General features: G+C 45.0%; 3 protein-coding genes and 1 long non-coding RNA gene across 17 annotated transcripts in view; 3 read left to right on the top strand and 1 right to left on the bottom strand.

The window, feature by feature from the left end:
* SYTL2 (synaptotagmin like 2) overlaps nt 1-5,045 on the top strand; it is a 62,850-nt gene extending 57,805 nt beyond the window's left edge. For all 12 annotated transcript variants that reach the window (XM_081860037.1, XM_081860029.1, XM_081860036.1 and 9 more), the window contains 3 exons: nt 715-814; nt 2,770-2,975; nt 4,616-5,045. In XM_081860037.1, the coding sequence (XP_081716163.1) occupies nt 715-814; nt 2,770-2,975; nt 4,616-4,761 (452 nt within the window). In that variant the 3' untranslated portion in view covers nt 4,762-5,045. The remainder of the gene's footprint in view (nt 1-714; nt 815-2,769; nt 2,976-4,615) is intronic.
* Nucleotides 5,046-5,542: 497 nt separating this feature from the next.
* LOC309341301 lies at nt 5,543-10,846 on the bottom strand. 3 transcript variants are annotated; one of them, XR_014156183.1, is made up of 3 exons: nt 10,687-10,777; nt 6,918-7,180; nt 5,543-5,800 (listed from the first exon to the last, which is right to left on the bottom strand). It is a non-coding gene; the product is annotated as an uncharacterized lncRNA (long non-coding RNA). The 3 variants fall into 3 exon arrangements; XR_014156182.1 differs by lacking the exon at nt 5,543-5,800 and having other exon boundaries at nt 6,899-7,180; nt 10,743-10,846; XR_014156184.1 differs by lacking the exon at nt 5,543-5,800 and having other exon boundaries at nt 6,899-7,180.
* Nucleotides 10,847-11,063: 217 nt separating this feature from the next.
* Nucleotides 11,064-12,214, top strand: CCDC89 (coiled-coil domain containing 89). The gene has a single exon (XM_081860622.1). The coding sequence runs from the start codon at nt 11,066-11,068 to the stop codon at nt 12,152-12,154; it is 1,089 nt and encodes a 362-aa protein (XP_081716748.1). The 5' UTR covers nt 11,064-11,065; the 3' UTR covers nt 12,155-12,214.
* Nucleotides 12,215-13,005: 791 nt separating this feature from the next.
* On the top strand, nt 13,006-17,707 carry CREBZF (CREB/ATF bZIP transcription factor). Its single transcript, XM_081860574.1, has 3 exons — nt 13,006-14,321; nt 14,997-15,075; nt 16,420-17,707. The coding sequence occupies exons 1-2, from the start codon at nt 13,096-13,098 to the stop codon at nt 15,043-15,045; spliced, it is 1,275 nt and encodes a 424-aa protein (XP_081716700.1). The 5' UTR covers nt 13,006-13,095; the 3' UTR covers nt 15,046-15,075; nt 16,420-17,707.
* Nucleotides 17,708-18,085: the final 378 nt, after the last annotated feature.

The raw sequence follows: 18,085 nt of genomic DNA, 5'->3' as shown, positions 1-18,085 counted from the left end.
TTGCAAACCAGGGATGGAGGCCTCACTCCCATGAGGGAAATGTTTGAGTCAGCCTGAGGCCCCTCACTCTTTTAACATTAAACTAATATTGTATTTGACCTTCCTCTAAGTTTACTTGGCTATGAAGTAGTAAGGAGAGACTCCTAGATGTTGCTGGAATTCTGTGTTGTTTGCTAAGAAGTTCTCCCTCTGTGTGGCTGGTGCAGTAACCTTCTGTTCGGGGACTGAACGGTTAGCTTACAATGGGTCAACCTCAGGCTGGAGGCAGCTAATCCTGCTCACCATTATCTGAACCTTTACTGTATCATGTGACCTTTGAAGATGGCACCCAAGGCCCTACCCATAGAAGGTGCAGAGAATCATTGTTTGCCTGTGATTAGTAGAGCACTCACATGCATGGAGGTGTGCCATTGTTCTAGTCAGTCAGACAGATTGTACACAGTCAGTGGCCGTTGCAAAATGAATCACAGAGATGGTTGGGAAGAGCTTTGGTCTGGAGCGGGGTGTGTGTGTGTGTGTGTTGTCTTGAAGGCCAGACAGAGAGGCCTGAGATGCCTGACCCATGCTGCATTCAATATCTTCGCAAGACTTTAAAGTTTTGCTGCGTATCTTATTTGTTGTTAACAAGAGGAAACACAGCGAGGGATGCTTTGAACAAATCAACCAACCATCTTGTGCTCTGTTTTCTTTCTCCTTTCTTTGTCTATTTCAAAGGTAAAAAACCTCCAGTCACTGGAGAAGTCCACATTTGGGTGAAGGAATGCAGTGACCTCCCTGTCCTCAGGGGCAATAGACTCAACTCTTTTGTTAAGTGGTAAGAACAGGGATTCAACCGAATGAAGGTGTAATTTGGCAAGGTTGGGTGTCTGACTCTTGGAGCAGGTCCTGGGCACTACCAGAATGCCAGGAGTGAGACAGCAGTGAATCACACCATCCAAGCTGGAGTTCACTTTTTATTAACAAAACCAAAATTGACACAGGAGTGTGAGGCCTAATGAGCCCAGCAACTCATCTCTGGTAGGTCTTGCCCCCATGAAACAGATGCTGAGACTGTAGGGTCTTGCCTCCCCACAGCTACCTAATTCCCTTCCTCTCCAGTTTTCCCCAAGCAATCTGAGACTGTGCCTGCATGAAGTGAACTTCTCCTACACCCTTTTCATGCCTCTCTTGGTTCTGGGAAACCAGGGAGAGGGGAGCGTGTCACAGCAAGAGGGGGAGAAACCCACTTCAGCAGTCTGACTCATCTCTGCCTCTTGGCCTCCCTCCTCCTACCCTCTTGCGTCAGCTTCTGCCTCTGATTCTGAACTTCCCTCTGCCACAGATTCTCCCAGCTCACTAAGCCCTGTTACCTCCTCAGCTTCTGACACCTCTTCCTCCCAGTCTTCTTCTGACCACTCATTATTGTCCCACTATCACTCCCCGGGCTCTGAGCCTTCTTTCCTTGTTGGTTCCCCAGCTGGTTCCTTCCACCATTCCTCTGTGTCCAACCAGCCCATGGCCCAGAAGCTCTTTATTATCCAAAGCAGCTCCCAACATGTTTGTGGCAATTTCTGTCACAACATCATAGACCCTGATGGGCTGCAGCTGTGAAATTGGTGAAGATGCGTATCACCAAGATATTGAAAAAATGAGTTCAAGCATGAACCTCTCTCTGTTTAATGCACATGTGGCAATAGCACACCTGCAAACTGAACATCAATGTACCACCTCTTGTTGCCTGAGATGCAAGGGGAGGAGGTTTCCTGTTTATTTTTTGCGGATTTATAAACCGCTTCATGACAAAAGTAGCCAAAGCACACAAAAAAATTGTTAAGATAAAATATATAATGCAAAAAATTACAAATCCACTCAGTCCCTGCTCCTGCCAACCTAGCAGTTCGAAAGCACGTCAAAGTGCAAGTAGATAAATAGGTACCGCTCCAGCGGGAAGGTAAACGGCGTTTTCGTGCGCTGCTCTGGTTCGCCAGAAGTGGCTTAGTCATGCTGGCCACATGACCCGGAAGCTGTCGGCGGACAAACACTGGCTCTCTCGGCCAATAAAGCGAGATGAGCGCCGCAACCCCAGAGTTGGTCACGACTGGACCTAGTGGTCAGGGGTCCCTTTACCTTTACTTTAAACTTAAAAATAATATAAAGCTGGTGATAGAGTTATACAATTATGTAGCATATTAGCCTGAATATATGCCGCAACCACAAATAAGCCGCACCTTTAAAATTCAAGGCGGGAAAAGAAAAAAAGACAATACCCGAAAAGTTACAATCGCTAAAATCACAAATCACTATTCAATTCCTATAATTCCGCAGGCACTGACACCCATAAAGGCAAATGTAGAAGAAAATCCTATAGGTAACAGAGATGACCCACAAGCTCGCAAATCGGCAATAAAACCTTTTTTTGTTCCGTTTTACCATTTGTCTGTTTCAGCAGCAATATTGTAAAAGCCAATTTTTGTAAAGTTGCGAATTTAAGCCACTCTTGAACTTTTCACGGTCGGAATTTTGGGGGAAAGTGTGGCTTATATTCGGGCCAATACGGTAGTTGTTCCACAAGATGGCTGGGTCACCTCTATCAGCGTTCCCTCTCTGTTTTATCGAATCCCTTCTTTCTTGGTTGCAGAACTAGTTTCTCTCTTTACTTCCACCAAAAGTCACCCGCCCACCCCAGATTACTGGGACAACAACAGTTTCTTGTGTGGTATGAACCAAGTCTCAAGTGTCTAAGGTTATTCTCATGGTCATTTTTCTCCCTCTTCCCACTTTTATCCGAAGTACCATCCTTCCAGACACAAGCAGGAAAAGCCGTCAGAAAACAAGAGCTGTAGCGAAGACAACAAATCCAGTGTTCAATCATACAATGGTGTACGATGGCTTCAGACCTCAAGATTTGAAAGAAGCCTGCGTGGAGCTCACTGTCTGGGATCACAACAAACTAGCCAATCACTTCCTTGGAGGCCTCAGGATAGGACTTGGAACAGGTAATGTCAGATAAGTGGAAGTTCTCCCCACCACCCTAGTGCTAGTAAGTGGGTGAAATTTCAATTTTTTTGGGGGGGGGGACTAGAGAGATACAATAGCCATCTTCAGATATTTCAAGGGCTGTCACATGGAAGAGGGAACAAGCTTGTTTTCTCCTGCTCCGGAGGGTAGGAGTCAAACCAACGGCTTCAAGTTACAAGAAAGTAGATTCTGACTAAACACTGGGAAAAACTTTCTGACAGTAACAGCTGTTCAACAGTGGAATGGACTCCCTTGGGAGGTTGTGGGCTCTCCTTCCTTGGAAGTTTTTAAGCAGAGGTTGGAATGCCATCTGTCATGGATGCTTTAGTTAAGATTCGTGCATTGAGGGGGTTGGACTAGATGACCCTCGAGATCCCTTCCAACTCTACAATTCTATGATTCTTGGTATATATAACAAACAATGGAACTGAGAAACTACAGCATGACACAATGCAATGCAATAAAACTACCACAACAAAAGCACAGCAGCATATTTGTGAAATATCTTTAGAGCCAGAGAACCCTCCCTCTTCAGTTTCTCTCCTGAGTTACAAGAAAGGAGATTCCAGCTAAACACCAGGAACAACTCTGATAGGAAGAGCTCTTCGACAGTAGAACGATCTTACTTGGGAGGTTGTGGACTCTCCTTCCTTGGAGGTTTTTAAGCAGAGGTTGGATGGCTGTCTGCCATAGATGCTTTAGCTGAGACCCCTGCATTGCAGGGGATTGGACTAGATGACCCTTGGGGTCCCCTCCAACTCTACAATTCTATGATCATAGCTGACAACTTTTCCCTTTTATTGCGAGGAATCCTATTCGGAATAGGATTATTCCCTTTTTAAAAAAAGGGAAACATTGACAGCTATGTCTATGATTCTATGACCCAATGGCTTTGAAACAAAGTGCTGTTGAAATATTGGGCAGGATCCACCTCACGAGCCCCATGTAAGGATTTCTGCTTGTGCAACAAGTGCTGGATCTGCACTGATCTTAAAAAACAACAACAAAAGCTAAGAAAAAACATTATGTAGCTCTCAGTGCAATTTTCCATTGACCTCTGTACATCGCCCCTTTGGTGTCACATTTTATAACACATTTATAACATAAGGGACGCGGGTGGCACTGTGGGTTAAACCACAGAGCCTAGGACTTGCCGATCAGAAGGTTGGTGGTTCGAATCCCCGCGATGGGGTGAGCTCCCGTTGCTCGGTCCCTGCTCCTGCCAACCTAGCAGTTTGAAAGCACATCAAAATGCAAGTAGATAAATAGGTACCACTCCGGCGGGAAGGTAAACGACGTTTCCGTGCGCTGCTCTGGTTCGCCAGAAGCGGCTTAGTCATGCTGGCCACATGACCCGGAAGCTGTATGCTGGCTCCCTCGGCCAGTAAAGCAAGATGAGCGCGCAACCCCAGAGTCGGCCACGACTAGACCTAATGGTCAGGGGTACCTTTACCTTATAACATTATAACTCACCAGTATAGATTAGTCCAAGGTTTCTCCTGGTTGTAACCCAGAGCGTACTGCTTAAGGGAGGTAGCTTTGCAGTTACTGTTGTGTAAATGACAGATAAAAGGCAATGCTAATTCAATATGTTTTTTAAAAAAAACCTTTTCTTTAGGTAAAAGCTACGGTACTCCAGTAGACTGGATGGACTCTACAACAGATGAAAGCAACTTATGGGAACGAATGATTGATTCTCCAAACACCTGGGTTGAAGATACGCTGCCACTCAGGATGCTGATGATGGCAAAAACACCGAAATAGATGATGCACCTTTTGGACGCTTCCTGTTTGTACGGCTTGCTGGCGTTTGGGTGGAAAGAAGAGCCAGGCAAAAATAGAGAGGAACTTGGGGTGGGGTGGGGGTGCACAATGGCTGATATATTCATTTGTAATTTCATCAGAGGGCATATGTGTCTGCAATACAGTTTTAAACTATTTTACTGCTTTGATAATGCATGTCAACTCCTTCCTGCCCTCAGGTACTGTTATTAAAAATTAAACTTTATTAAAGATGAATTAAAACTGTAAAATATATATATATAAAATATTGTGTACTCTTGCCTTCTTTGGCCGCCTTGAACAGCATATGGGGGGAGAGGGGAAAGTTGGCAATTTCACTAAATGAGCTAAATTTCAGCATGCATTTACTGTCTTCCACTGGCCCACAGTCCCCAAAGTGAACAAGTGAATCCACCTGCCAACGTGGTGCTATTGTGCGTAAAGCTGAGTCTAATTGTTGCATGTATCCCATCTTCCTTTCAAAAACGGCCTTTTATTGTTCGAATTGGGAAAATCTGTAAATAGCGGTTGCAAACATGGCTGTTAATGGTAAGCAATTGGTGTGGGAACTAGACATTGCATCAGTGTTTCACTGAAGAACAGCCACCCCTGTGTCTTGCTTCCCTCCCTCCTCTAAGGCCTAATGATTACTCAGTGTGTGACATGACAACATCCTTCAGAAAGAAGCAACTACGCCAGTGGTGGCCAACGTGGCCCTCCCCCTGTTTTGGGACTACAATTCCCATCATCCCTGACCACTGGTACTGTTAGCTAGGGATGATGGGAGTTGCAGTCCAAAAACAGGTGAAGGGCCAAGTTTGGCCATGCCTGATCTAAACTATTGGTCTCTGCTGGTGAGGGTTGCGGCATTCCTAAACATGCCAGGGGAAAAAGGAGAAGGAAGCTTGGGGCTGAGAGGTGGGGTGGGGCAGCCCTACCTCTGCTATAAAAGTGTAGTTCCAGCTTCTGTTATTTCCACGTTGCACAAGTTATTAGAACTGAAGAGCTCTAAATACAGTACCTGCAAAGATGGAAGACTTTTACAGATTGTTCAACTTACTAACAACCTTGAAATTGCAGATTCTCTTCTTCCCCCTCGCCCTTTTCTGTGAGCAAGACCCTGTTCACATCGTTCAAACACGGCTCATCATCACTCTTATCAGCTTTTATTATTGGTGAAGCTAAAGTGAGACTTCAAACAAACAAACAAACACCTCCATTGCAAACTGTGCTGCTGGCTTTTTCAGTGCGTCAGGGCTTTTAAAACGTTCTCTAGTGCCACAATTTGGGCAAAGCAGGAAGCATACCTAAAACAGGAGCAAACACCTTTTATGCATTGTAACTGAATGTTGCAAGATTTGGAACTTTTATTTGTTCACAGTTTCTAAACTCAAAAAGTCTGTTAGAAACTATGTATATGCTCAGATGAGCAAGTGTTGAAATTGCAACAGAGACAAAGCATGCTGCATTCGCTCTTTGTGCTTTTTTTGGTGGTGCATTCGCTTTCCAGTTGTGTTCTGTTCTGAGAAAGAAGTCAAATACAAAACTCCCTGCCCCCTTGCACTTTCAGATATGCTTGGATATATCTGGTTCAGCTTGATAGAGGTTCACTAAACACCTGAGCGTACCTGAACTTATTTTCTGGTTCACCACAGAACATCTAAGCATCAGTTTGCACTACCTTACTATGGATACTGGTCTGTTGTGCAGCTGCTGGTGGGAAGTTATCTGGCCTAATGATGTGGAACTGAAGAGAAAGCTGAATAACTTGATGTCAGAAACTGCAAGAGAACTTTGAGTAAACATAGCTAGGAAAGTACTGATAGCCCCATTATGCAAGCTCGTCTTGCCCATACAGTGGTACCTCGGGTTAAGTACCTAATTCGTTCCGGAGGTCCGTACTTAACCTGAAACTGTTCTTAACCTGAAGCACCACTTTAGCTAATGGGGCCTCCTGCTGCTGCCGTGCCGCCGGAGCATCCTGAAGCAAAGTTCTTAACCTGAAGCACTATTTCTGGGTTAGCGGAGTCTGTAACCTGAAGCGTATGTAACCCAAGGTACCACTGTATTCTGATTCTTTTCCTCATTGGCAAGTTACTTTAACAAAAAAATAGCCTGGTTTTTAAGAACATAGGTACCTTTTATTTCTACCTCATTTGATTCTCAGGGACACAATATTATTTCAGAGTTGGCAGTAATAGTGGTGAGCTGCTGGTCATTTTCAGGCTTCCTTTGGGAGGGAAAGGAAGGAGACATCTATCGCAGAGGGGCACAGCCAAGGAACGTGCTTTCCAGAGCTTGCTAAGCTTCCAGGATGCATTCTTTCTTGTTTGGCCTCGCTCTACGCTTGGCAAGGAGTCTGCTTCAATCCTATTGCTATGGAGATGCAAACTCAACAAGGCTGTCAGACCAAGATAGTAAAAGAATAAAGGCCTGGTAAGGAAACATTTTATGGCTCTTTGGTTAACTTTCTTTTTTAAAAAATAAATATTTATGCTATTTTAAAATGGCAAAACCAGACAGATATGTATGAGTATAAAAGAAACAGGATGACGCCAATATCTGTTGAAATGAAATTGGATGACCTTTTCTGAATGTTGTAGCAACAACTGGAAGTATTCTGATGTACAAATTTGTTTCCATTATAAGAGCATTGAATTTATTGCAACTTATTTTATAGGTTGCAATCTTATGCACTCCTATTTACCTAGGAGTAAGCTCCACTGAACTCAACGGGGCTTACTTATGAGTAGATATGTACAGAATTGTGCAGTTAAGAGAGTAAGAAAACCTTCAGAGTCAGATCTTTATTTTCTCTCAGGCTTCTTTAATCCCTCAATTCAACCCCATCCAGCTTCAGGGATCTGATACCACTCTGGTGTTGTGGGAGTATGTTCCCAAAACACAGTCCCTTTGACCATTTTTAGGAAAGAGTAGTATGTTCATTAGTTAGGCTTTGCCTTTTAACCATTACATTGTTTAGCCTTGAAACATTATTCAGTATGTACTCAGAGGCTCTGCTGATTAACAAACAAGCATAGACAGAGCTGTGATAAGAACAACACACTCCTCCACCCAATATAATAATTATGAATTGTGCTAATTGGACGGCATACATATCTGCTCCCATCATGCATGTGATTAAAAATTGGAATTCTAACAAGCATTGGGATTTGTCATAAGACTATAGTGAGCCACATAATTTAATTTTTACGTAGTACCTCCCTTCTCTCTCTATTCTTTTAATTCCCAGTTCAAACCATATCCCTTCCATAAATTGTTTTTGGTCTTAACGCTTTAACCATCAACATAGCTAAAATTAAAAACAAGTACATTCAATTGTGCTAGCTCCCAGTACCCAATCCTAAAGCTGTCCATTGACTCTAGGCATAATACGGTAAATTCCTCAGGTCAGGTGGAATTCTGCTCTTTTGCTTATGCACAGTATAAAGAGTCACATATATGAATGCCTTTATAATAAATGATAATCGGAGGCATTCCCCGCTTGCCAGAGCAGTGAGAACTAGTAGGAACAGCATTATCAGGGCTTATCTTCCTTTGGGGAAGAGATAACTGGAAGCGAATGCCATATTGTAGTGTTTGGTTTACTTGCAGATATACACAAGTAGAGCATAAGTGGAAGAGTGTAGACCAAGGCTGGTTAACCTTTTTATGCCTACTACCCACTAATGCATCTTTCTTGATGGTAAAATGTCCTTACTGCCCACCAGTGCTCGATGGAAGGAGGATTCAGCTTGTGCTGTAGAACCCCCTACTTCCCATCTAGAATCCTGAAACTGGGCGGTAGGGACCAGGTTGACAACCCCTGGTGTAGACAGTACTGAGCTAGGGGGACCAATAGTATGACTTAGAATAAGACAGCTTCCTATGTTCTTGTGATGAAGGCAAACAGTATACACATTAAAAAAAAATGTCCAGTAGCACCTTAGAGACCAACTAAGTTTGTTCTGGGTATAAGCTTTCGTGTGCATGCACACTTATTCAGATACAAATTCTGAATTGAAGAATCTGAAGAAGTGTGTGTGTATACGAAAGCTTATACCCAGAACAAACTTAGTTGGTCTCTAAGGTGCTACTGGGCATTTTTTTTTATTTTGACTACGACAGACAGACCAACATGGCTACCTAGTACGCACATTGCTACCAAGCAGCTCTCAGAAGAGAGGCACAGTGCACCCCAAGATACAGCCTGCTAGATTGAGCCAAAGGCCCATCTAGTCCAGGATCCTAGTCTCACAGAGGTCAAAGAAGAGGAGGTTAAGGGGTGATATGATAGCCATGTTCAAATATATAAAAGGATGTCACATAGAAGAGGGATTAAGGTTGTTTTCTGCTGCTCCAGAGAAGCAGACACGGAGCAATGGTTCCAAACTACAAGAAAGAAGATTCCACCTAAGCATTAGGAAGAACTTCCTGACAGTAAGAGCTGTTTGACAGTGGAATTTGCTGCCAAGGAGTGTGGTGGAGTCTCCTTCTTTGGAGGTCTTTAAGCAGAGGCTTGACGACCATATGTCAGGAGTGCTCTGATGGTGTTTCCTGCTTGGCAGGGGGTTGGACTCGATGGCCCTTGTGGTCTCTTCCAACTCTATGATTCTATGATTCTATGAAAGAGATGCCTGCAAGTAGGACTTGAACACAACAGCACTCTCACATAACTCAATCTTGTGAACAGGTCTTAATACCAATCCTTGGGAGGACTCCACTTTCAACATCCTTCCATTGGGGGAGCTCCATTTATTCCTACTCTCTGCTTCTTCTTCTTTTTAACCAGTTACTGATGCGTCCACCTTCTGCATCAAAATTATTTATTTTGTTATGCCCCCCCCCCGTCACAGGCACCCCTCCAAATTCTAGGTGGTGGTTATTTTTTCTTTCCAAACACATTCAAAAGAGATCTGCATCAACAAACCCATTTTTTAACAATGAACTCCTGTAAAAAGACATCCGCTGCACCTTTAAGGGCTGTTAACATTATTTTGTCAAACCCCACCCAAATGGAAATCAGGCTTTGCTTTTAAAGGAACCACCTACACAGTAACCAGGTGGCAATCTGGCAACAATATTGTTGTGGATTGCTGAACTAGGCTTTTCCCCCTTTTGTTAGATAGATAGCTGTTCATTATCCTTAAATAAAATATTCAGCTGAAAATAGTGAGTCATGTGTTGCTGTAGCTGGGGCTCTATGAGTGAATCACTAGGCTGCTGCTGAAATACTTCTATAGTAACTTTAGTATCGGGTTATATGGAACAATGTATAGACCTATAATATGGTTTTATCAGTGTATATGGCAAAGTTTCAGCATAATGCATTTATAGCCCAATCTTATGCACATTTTTTTTAAAAATAATAATAATTCTATCTCATCTTTCAACAACAAGGGTTTAAGGCATCTTACAACAATTCTAAAATACATTTTCCAATAGAATCTCAGCAACAACACACGTAACAGAGAGCTGAAAGAAACAGGTGCCATCAGCACCAGAAACTGTTAGGGTAGAATAATAATTAAGGCAGTGTACACACACACCAAACATGGCTCCCCCCAAAGAATCCTGGGAATTTTTATTTTTCACAGAGCTACAATTCCCAGCACCATTAAAAAAACCCACTACAGTTCCCAACATTATTTGGAGTAAACCACATTCTTTAAATATATGGTGTGCATGCAGCCAGTGATTAGCACTGAATGGTGAAACAGGAATGCCTTCACTGCTCATCTTAACGCCCAGACATAAGGATCCAGTTGGGCTTCCCAAGGGAAGGAGAATTCCGTAGCTGTGTTGCTGCTGCCAGGAAGACCATTGACTTCAATGGCCCTATCTAAGCCTAACTCAGGAAAAGGGGAGAATGAAGCTAAGAGTCACTTTGGATTTAACAGGGAATACATCTTTTTTTTTTGGCGCAGGGGTGGGGAATTAAATAAGAGGTGAAGCTCTCATACTGTTTATCTTTGATTAGGAAACTAAGCACCGATTTAGTGTGGTGGCTTTCGTTCCAGGCCAGGCTGGTGTGCATCGATTCCCTGCTCCCCTGCAGATCTGCGTTCCTCACCTGCAGTGCAGAAGGAATGTAACAAGGTCAGGAGACCCCTGCAAAGCCCACTGGTTCTAGAAAGCCCAGCAGTTCTTGGCTTATGACATCACGGGATTCTTGGAACGTTTGCACCAACTGCCTTTTGGGCCAGCAACAGAAGTTTTGAATGCTACTTGAGGGGGAAGCGCTGCACAACTCTGCAGCATTGAGAAGAGGCAGCAGTTCCTCAACATGCCTCAGGATGGGAAGAGTCCGGGAATGGCCTTTCCCAAGGTACCAAAGGAGGTAGAAGAAGATGATGATGATGTAGACTGGAGCATGGGTGACCCCTTTGAGACCTTGGAGAAACTCCAAGGTCTCTCCGACGGGGAGAAGGGGGAGAAGGCCATGCTCCGCTCACGACTCCATGAGCAGTCTCAGCTGATCTGCATCCTCAAGAAGCGAGCGGACGAGCAGCTCTTGCGCTGCAAGGCCCTGGAGGAGATCAACATGGACCTGGAGGAACAGAGGATGGCGGATGCTATGCGGCTGGAGAACCAGACGCGGCGACTGCAGCAGCTGGAAGAGCGCTTCATGGATCTGGCTGCCAACCACGAGGACATGATCCACTTCAAGGATGAGCACAAGAGGCAGAACCTGCAGCTGAGGGAAGAGAACCACCGATTGCGGGTGGAGAACCAGAACCTCTTCTGCCAGGCTTTGGAAGAGAAAGAGGCCGAGGTGGCCCAACTCACTTCTGAGCTTAAGAAACTCTTGGGTGAAACAAAGTCCTTAAAGGAACGCTACGAACAGGACAGCCGCCGAGCCCGAGAGCGAGAGAAGGAACTTTTGGAAGCCCACCAGCAGGAAGCCAAATCTAAGGCTGAGGAAATCAAGTCGCTGAGAAGCCGGCTGGGTATCCTGGAGGAGAAACACAGCCACGTCACGGAGGAACTGCAGCAAGCGGAAAAGAAGCTAAGAGAGGTGGACTGCACCTTGCAAGCCAAGGTGGAGAAGCTGACCAAGGAGAAGGAGGAGCTGCTAAACCTGGCGATGGACAGAGGCAAGGTGCTGCAGGACAAGCAAAGGGAGATTGCGGAGCTGGAGAAGAAGGCAGAAGAGATGGAGAAAGCCAAGCAGGCGGCGGAGCTGCGCTTTGAGACGGAGGCTGTAGCAGTGGACTGCAATCTCCGGGTGCGAGACCTGAGGAGGCGGCTGGATGACACCCAGCAAGCTTACACTGAGCTCCGGATGCATTTTGAAGCATACAAGAAGCACAGCACAGAGTTGCTTACGAAAGAGAAAGAATTAAATACCAAACTCCGACATTTCATAGCGTAAGCCTTTGCTGTCAGCTTTGCTCCTACCGCCTTTGAGAAAATAAAATAATCTTTTACCAGATCATTTCCCCCCCTATTTTAGATACCAGTTTTAAGATAATTTTGTTTAGAGTAGGAAGGCGACCATTCTTAGGTTGCTGAGATTAAGATATGTATTTTTGGGATGTATTTTTTTCCAGTCGCCATGGCAAAAAGAAGTGACTAATAAATATAATAATTAATAAAAATAATAATTGCAGTAGCATCAATTGGGCTTACTACTGGATGGAGCTGGTAAGGACCAAGAAGCAAATGATTACAAGCAACAGGTATATAAATATAAATTGGTAATTGAGCTTTTTGTTGTTGTTGTTGAGTTGTGGGATTTTTTTGCCAAAGTTGTAGTTGAGGTTTCTTTTCTTTTCTGCAAAATCTAAAAAAAAGAAAATGAAGCCTTTCAGCTATTTTTAAGGAAATTCACCAAAATCTAGACTTCCAACATGGAATTGTACCTGACATTCAGCGGTTATTATCCTGCCCCCCAATCTGGACACTGTTTCCCGGCAATGCCTGAAAAATTCTGGACGTTTGGCAGCCCTATAAATAGTAGTAGTAGTAATAATAGAATAGGATGTCTCTTTTTTTCCATGGGAGAAATGTGAAAGGGTATCTGATGCCACCTAGAGCTCCTTGAAAGGAAATGTTGCATGTAGAAATGCAATAAATAAATGAAAAAATTGAGTCCCGCGGGGGGAGGGGAAGGAGTGGTACAATATAAAAAAATATTATTATTATTATTATTATTTGACTTTATATACCGCTCTATACAGCGAGGTATAAAACAATAGTAATAATAATAATGGCTGAATACAAGCGAGCATAAACAAGGCCCGTCATTTACAAGACCCACCCCTGTGCAGAATCCCCTCGCCTTTAAAGCTCCCGCTCTGAGGTAAACGGGGGATGGGGGCGAGGAAGAAGGTGCCGCCTCCGCCATTTTCTGCCCCTCGAGGGAGCGCCTTCGAGCCAGTGCGCAGGCGCCAGCCGCCCGGGCCCGCCTTCTCCGCCATTAACGGCCCGGCGGAGTCGCGAGGCGGGCTAGCTTCCTCCTCTTCCCTCGGAGGCGCGGAAGGCGAGCGCGGGGAGAAGAAGCCGCGCTTTCCCGCTGAGGCGGATCTGATTCAGGCGGCGGGGAGGGCCGGGACTGAGGCGGCGGCGGTTGCGGCGGTAGCTGGGGCCTGCCCTCCCGCCGCCGCCATTATGCGCCACAGCCTGGCCCAGCTGCTGGCCAGTTCGTCGGCCTGCCCATCCCCGAGCAAAGGGCCTCCTCCCGCCAGGAGCGGCAGCCGGACCGAGGCGGGCGACGAAGCCGCGCCGCCGCGCCGCGAGGACAGCGACGATTCCTCTTCCCTCGAGGAGGCGGGTGGCGCCGAGCTGCTCTTCCCGGCGGGCCTGGAGCTGGAGCTGGACGACTGGCTGGAGGCGGCGGTGGTGGCGACCGAGAACCGGCCGGGCTGGTTGGCCTGCGCGGAGACTGAGGAGGAGGAGCAGCAACCGAAGCAGCAGAGGCCTCAGCAGAAGCAGGGCCGTCGCCCCGCGCGGCCAGCGGGGAGCAGCCGCCTGAAGGCCGCGGCCGCGGCTCGCCTGAACCGCCAGCGGAAGAAGCAGTACGTGATGGGCCTGGAGAGCCGCCTGCAAGGCCTGGCGGCCGAGAACCGCGGCCTCCGCGACCGCAACCGCGGCCTGTGCCGCCGCCTGCGCGACCTGGAGAGGGAGACCAGCTACCTGCGCGCCGTGCTGGCCAACCAGAGCGCCCTGGGGAGGCTCCTCAGCCGCTTGGCCGGCGACGGCAGAGTGGGGCTCCGCATCAGCAGCAGCGGCCTGGCCGAGGACGGGGCGGCGGCGGCGGCGGCCGCCGTGCTGGAGGCCAGGCCGGCCTACGAGGCCAGCGGCGACCACGACTACGCCCTGCCGGTGGTGCCCGAGGGAGGCGAGCGCAAGAGGGCGGCTTCCCCCAGCGCCGGCGGCATCTGCCTGCACGTGGATCGCGACCAGGTTTCGGTGGAGTTCTGCTCGGCTTGCGCCCGGCGGGCGGCGGCGGGCTCTGCTTTGGGGGCGGCGGCGGCGGCGGCCGCCTCGCCTCCCTCCCCCGCCGACTCCTACTCCTACTCTGCCCTCGCCTCCAAAATGTAGGGTCAAGTATTCCGCTTCTTCTTCGCTCCTAACTACGCAGAACATAACATTTTTTTTGGTCTCGGGGTGCCTGCCCGCGATCGCCCAGGGGGTGTGTGTGCTTTTATAGTGGAGGAGACAGACAGAGCGGAAGAGAGAGGGAGGAAAGCAAGCCCAGCAAGCAGACAGAAACAAACGCGCAGCGCACAAACGGGGGGTGTAGTCAGAAAACTGGCATGTTCCTTCCTTCCCTTCCGTAGCAGAGAGTTTAAAAAAAAAAAAAAAAGCGCAGACCTTCGCGGGCGTGTGAACAGGACGGATCGATGCCGGGGTGCCTGTTTGGCCGTGTTGTAAACAGAGGACCCTTTTTTAAGGCACACAATGGTCACGACATCTCTCACAGTGGCACGCAGATGGCACAGTTCGAGACTGCCAGGTGGTTTTGTTTTAAAAAAAAAAAAAGACAAAAATGATTGCCTGAAATGGCGGCACCTGGTGTTGGTTGCCAGTAAAAATAATGCTCTGCCTGGCAGATAAAAATCTAGCCTGCATTTCTGGGAATTGTAAACGTTGACCTCGTCACTGGACAGACTTAAGAGCAGAGTAGTAATACCCATGCAGCAGGTAGTTTAAAACATGCATGTGAAATTATATCGCATCTGTTATACATTACTATTAAACTTCTCTGACAGTTTCTCTTTTAGGTGGTTGCCCTGCCAGGCTCCGTTGTGTAGGGGTTAAAAGAACAGGCGCTTTCCACCTCGCAACCTGGTAAGGATCCCTATATTCCCATAATGTGGTATCAGACAACTTTGCATTGATGCTTACTCTGGGGTTTCTTATTACTTGGTCTGGACCAGTCTTTAGAAGAGTTCAGAAGCCCTGGAGACATTTTGTAGAATCAGTTGATCCTGATTGAGCAACTTGCAATTTAATGGTTAGTCAAGCTGCATAGCCTTTTCCAGTCATTCGTTATTTTTGGAAAGGCTTTATCAGGACAGATGTTATTTTATGCAGAGTTTTTACAGAGTAGGTGAAGTTTTCATTTAAGTGCTGCTTAAATGTATGTTTGGCCATACATTTGAATGTGGAGAAAGGGGGATTAAAATCAGTTTACTAATTAAGATGGTGAACTTTTAAAGGTACAAATAAGCCCCATACATTTGTCTTTGATTTTGGATTTTACCAGTGAAATAAGGCTCTAACTCAGCCTTTCCCAACCTTGGGTCCTCATTTGTTGTTGGACTGCAACTCCCATCATCCATAGCCAACAGGGGCAGTAGGTAGGGATGATGGGAGTGGTAGTCCAACATCTGAGAACTCAAGGTTGAGAAAGGCTGCTTCTTACTATTGCATCTATGCTTAAACTCCCAAACTCCTCACTATTATCTTCCCATGTTGGCTAGGGGTAGGACATGTCCAAATAAAAGTACCAAGATCCTGACATAGTTGGGTACTTTCTATCTTACTAATCTAAGAATGTAAATGAGAACAGTAATTTTGCAAGCAGGAGTGCTCAGCCATACTGACCCTTTGCACTGTTACGTACAGACTGCACTGCATGAATATTACTAAACACTTACTTATTCCAAAAAATTAAGTCTTCTATCACAGCCCAGTGGAATTAGTTTTCATGATTAAGGCACACACGGGTCTCTTAAATTGTTGTAGCAAAATGACATTGGCATATCAATCTGATGTGTCCCTAAGGAGAAAAAAAAGTAGGTGAACAAATGTTCATCTTCATAGTGTTCCTGCAACTGTCCATGTCTAGGGTTGAGGAAAAGTTTCTGTTGTCAAACACTTCCAACTTTTTCTGTTGTATTGAAATGGTTAATACTTTAATTTCTGTAAATTGGGGAAATAAGGGGTGTGAAAATGTAAAGTGGGGTTCCACAAAGAATGTTAAATCTGGAAAAAGTATGCCTCCTAAAGGAGGCTTCTCCATATTGCTTTTTCTCTTGGTATTTATGTGGAATACTTCCTGTTAAACACATAATCAGTTACCAGAATCAGGAGTTAATTTGATTACAAGGAGATATGATTCTTTGTGAAACCTCACTGTTTAATAAATTATACATGTATTTAGCATCCTTGTTTTTCTTTATGCTGAAGTGGATACAGCTGTCATGGGGCAGAAGAGACGGGACCAGCTGCTGGCACACTTCCTGCTTTATTTTAAAAGGTAGTATGATTAAAAAGGGGGAAAGGTAACAGGGCTTTTGCAGCATTTTACTTTAAAACAACACTGCAAAATTATGTGAATGTTTTGAATAATACAGTCTATCAAGAAAATGAGTATAATACTAATGTGAAAAGTAATGGTGTGAAAAAGCACTTGTTCTAATACATCAATTTCCTCCTTATTCTCAGTTGATTGTCTAAATTATTTGAAGTACATCCTTTCGGCATAGCAGAGACCATGAGCCTCGCCTGAACTATAAATTCATTTATATGGCTGTTCATTTCATGTTTTGGGTTATATCTGTATTGCAGGTGTATTTATCTGCCTATCTCTGAACTATACAGAGTGGCTGGCATCCCTTTTCTGGGGGGAAATTGCAGCCCAACACAGGACAAATCTATATACTGGTACATATCTTGGGTTAGTCCCCATATACCAGTTGCTGTAAATGAGTGCAATCTTGGAAAGTCCTCTAGCTATTCATAACCCATGCTTGATGGCATGGGAGCATAACACATGAAATTGTATACTAATCAATTTTAAATTATACTCTTATTCAGCATTCTATGTTTATAATGGTACATTATAAACATAGTACATTATATACAGTCCCATCAATGCTCCTTATGACCTAGTGCTGCTGTTTTTCAAAAGCTAGGGTCAACATCCCCTCCTTTTTGTTGCTAGTACCTTTCCAGTTGACTGGCCACAATTGGCTGTCACTATGCTGCATAGTTTCTGAAGTTGATGCATTTTTACAATTGCTTTTCACAATAGACATTTTTGTTAACGTGGTATTACTGTGAAAGCAGACATTCTCTCTTTTAATTTTGTATTATTGAAATACTTTGTTAGATAAAATACATTCTGGGTAGTTGATCCACCTTGTGTGTCATTGCCCCTTGAAGAATAAGCTGTTGCATCTGTTTGCAAAGGGAGTGGCTGCTTGTTTTTCAACAAGGCAAATGACACACTTGCTTAGCAAAAATCTCGAAAATATGACTGCAGGGATTTTAGTGCCTATTGAAGCATGTTGAAGCCAAATAAAATTGCAAACCTTTTTTTCTTGCTAATCGGTTGAGTATTGTTGAATATTTTTTTGAAATTGAAGCCTTGAATAATAGTACTTGAAATATGTGTGAATGTTTCTGTGTAACTAGTTGTGTCATACCTATGAGAACACAGTGTCCTAATAAAAAAAAATGTGTTGATCTTCCAGTTACAGGCTCAAAGGATTTTTTTAAATCTTATGTTACAAATTTTAATTTCATTGAATGGCTTTTTAAATGTTGACTGGTGTGACATAGTTGGAAAATAGTTGGTGTGATATTAAAGCAGCATTGTGGTTTATGCAGCTCATTTCTTGCTGTAGTTGGGGTTGGATTAATGCTGCTGTTCAGAGCATTTTCTATATATGATCAGTGATACACTGGCTATGTTAAGAGTTGCTGATTTAGGGTTATTAACCAGAGTTCGCAGTAATGTAGAAAATCACTTACCATGTATTTTATTCACATCCTCTTGCTCAGGTCCTTAAGAGGTCACATTACATTTAGCTCTGCACATATAAGATTATTGTGTCCAAAAAAGCATCCT

This window comes from Podarcis erhardii (genome assembly GCF_964252035.2).
Source record: "Podarcis erhardii genome assembly, chromosome: 4".
Classification (NCBI taxonomy): domain Eukaryota; kingdom Metazoa; phylum Chordata; class Lepidosauria; order Squamata; family Lacertidae; genus Podarcis; species Podarcis erhardii.
This window is presented reverse-complemented; position numbering and strand designations above follow the sequence as displayed.

Coding starts and splice junctions, on each gene's coding strand:
- CCDC89 (XM_081860622.1), top strand. CDS start 11,066: ATGCCTCAGGATGGGAAGAGTCCGGGAATGGCCTTTCCCAAGGTACCA.
- CREBZF (XM_081860574.1), top strand. CDS start 13,096: ATGGGGGCGAGGAAGAAGGTGCCGCCTCCGCCATTTTCTGCCCCTCGA. Junction 14,322..14,996: donor TCTGCCCTCGCCTCCAAAAT/GTAGGGTCAAGT, acceptor CTTCTCTGACAG/TTTCTCTTTTAGGTGGTTGC.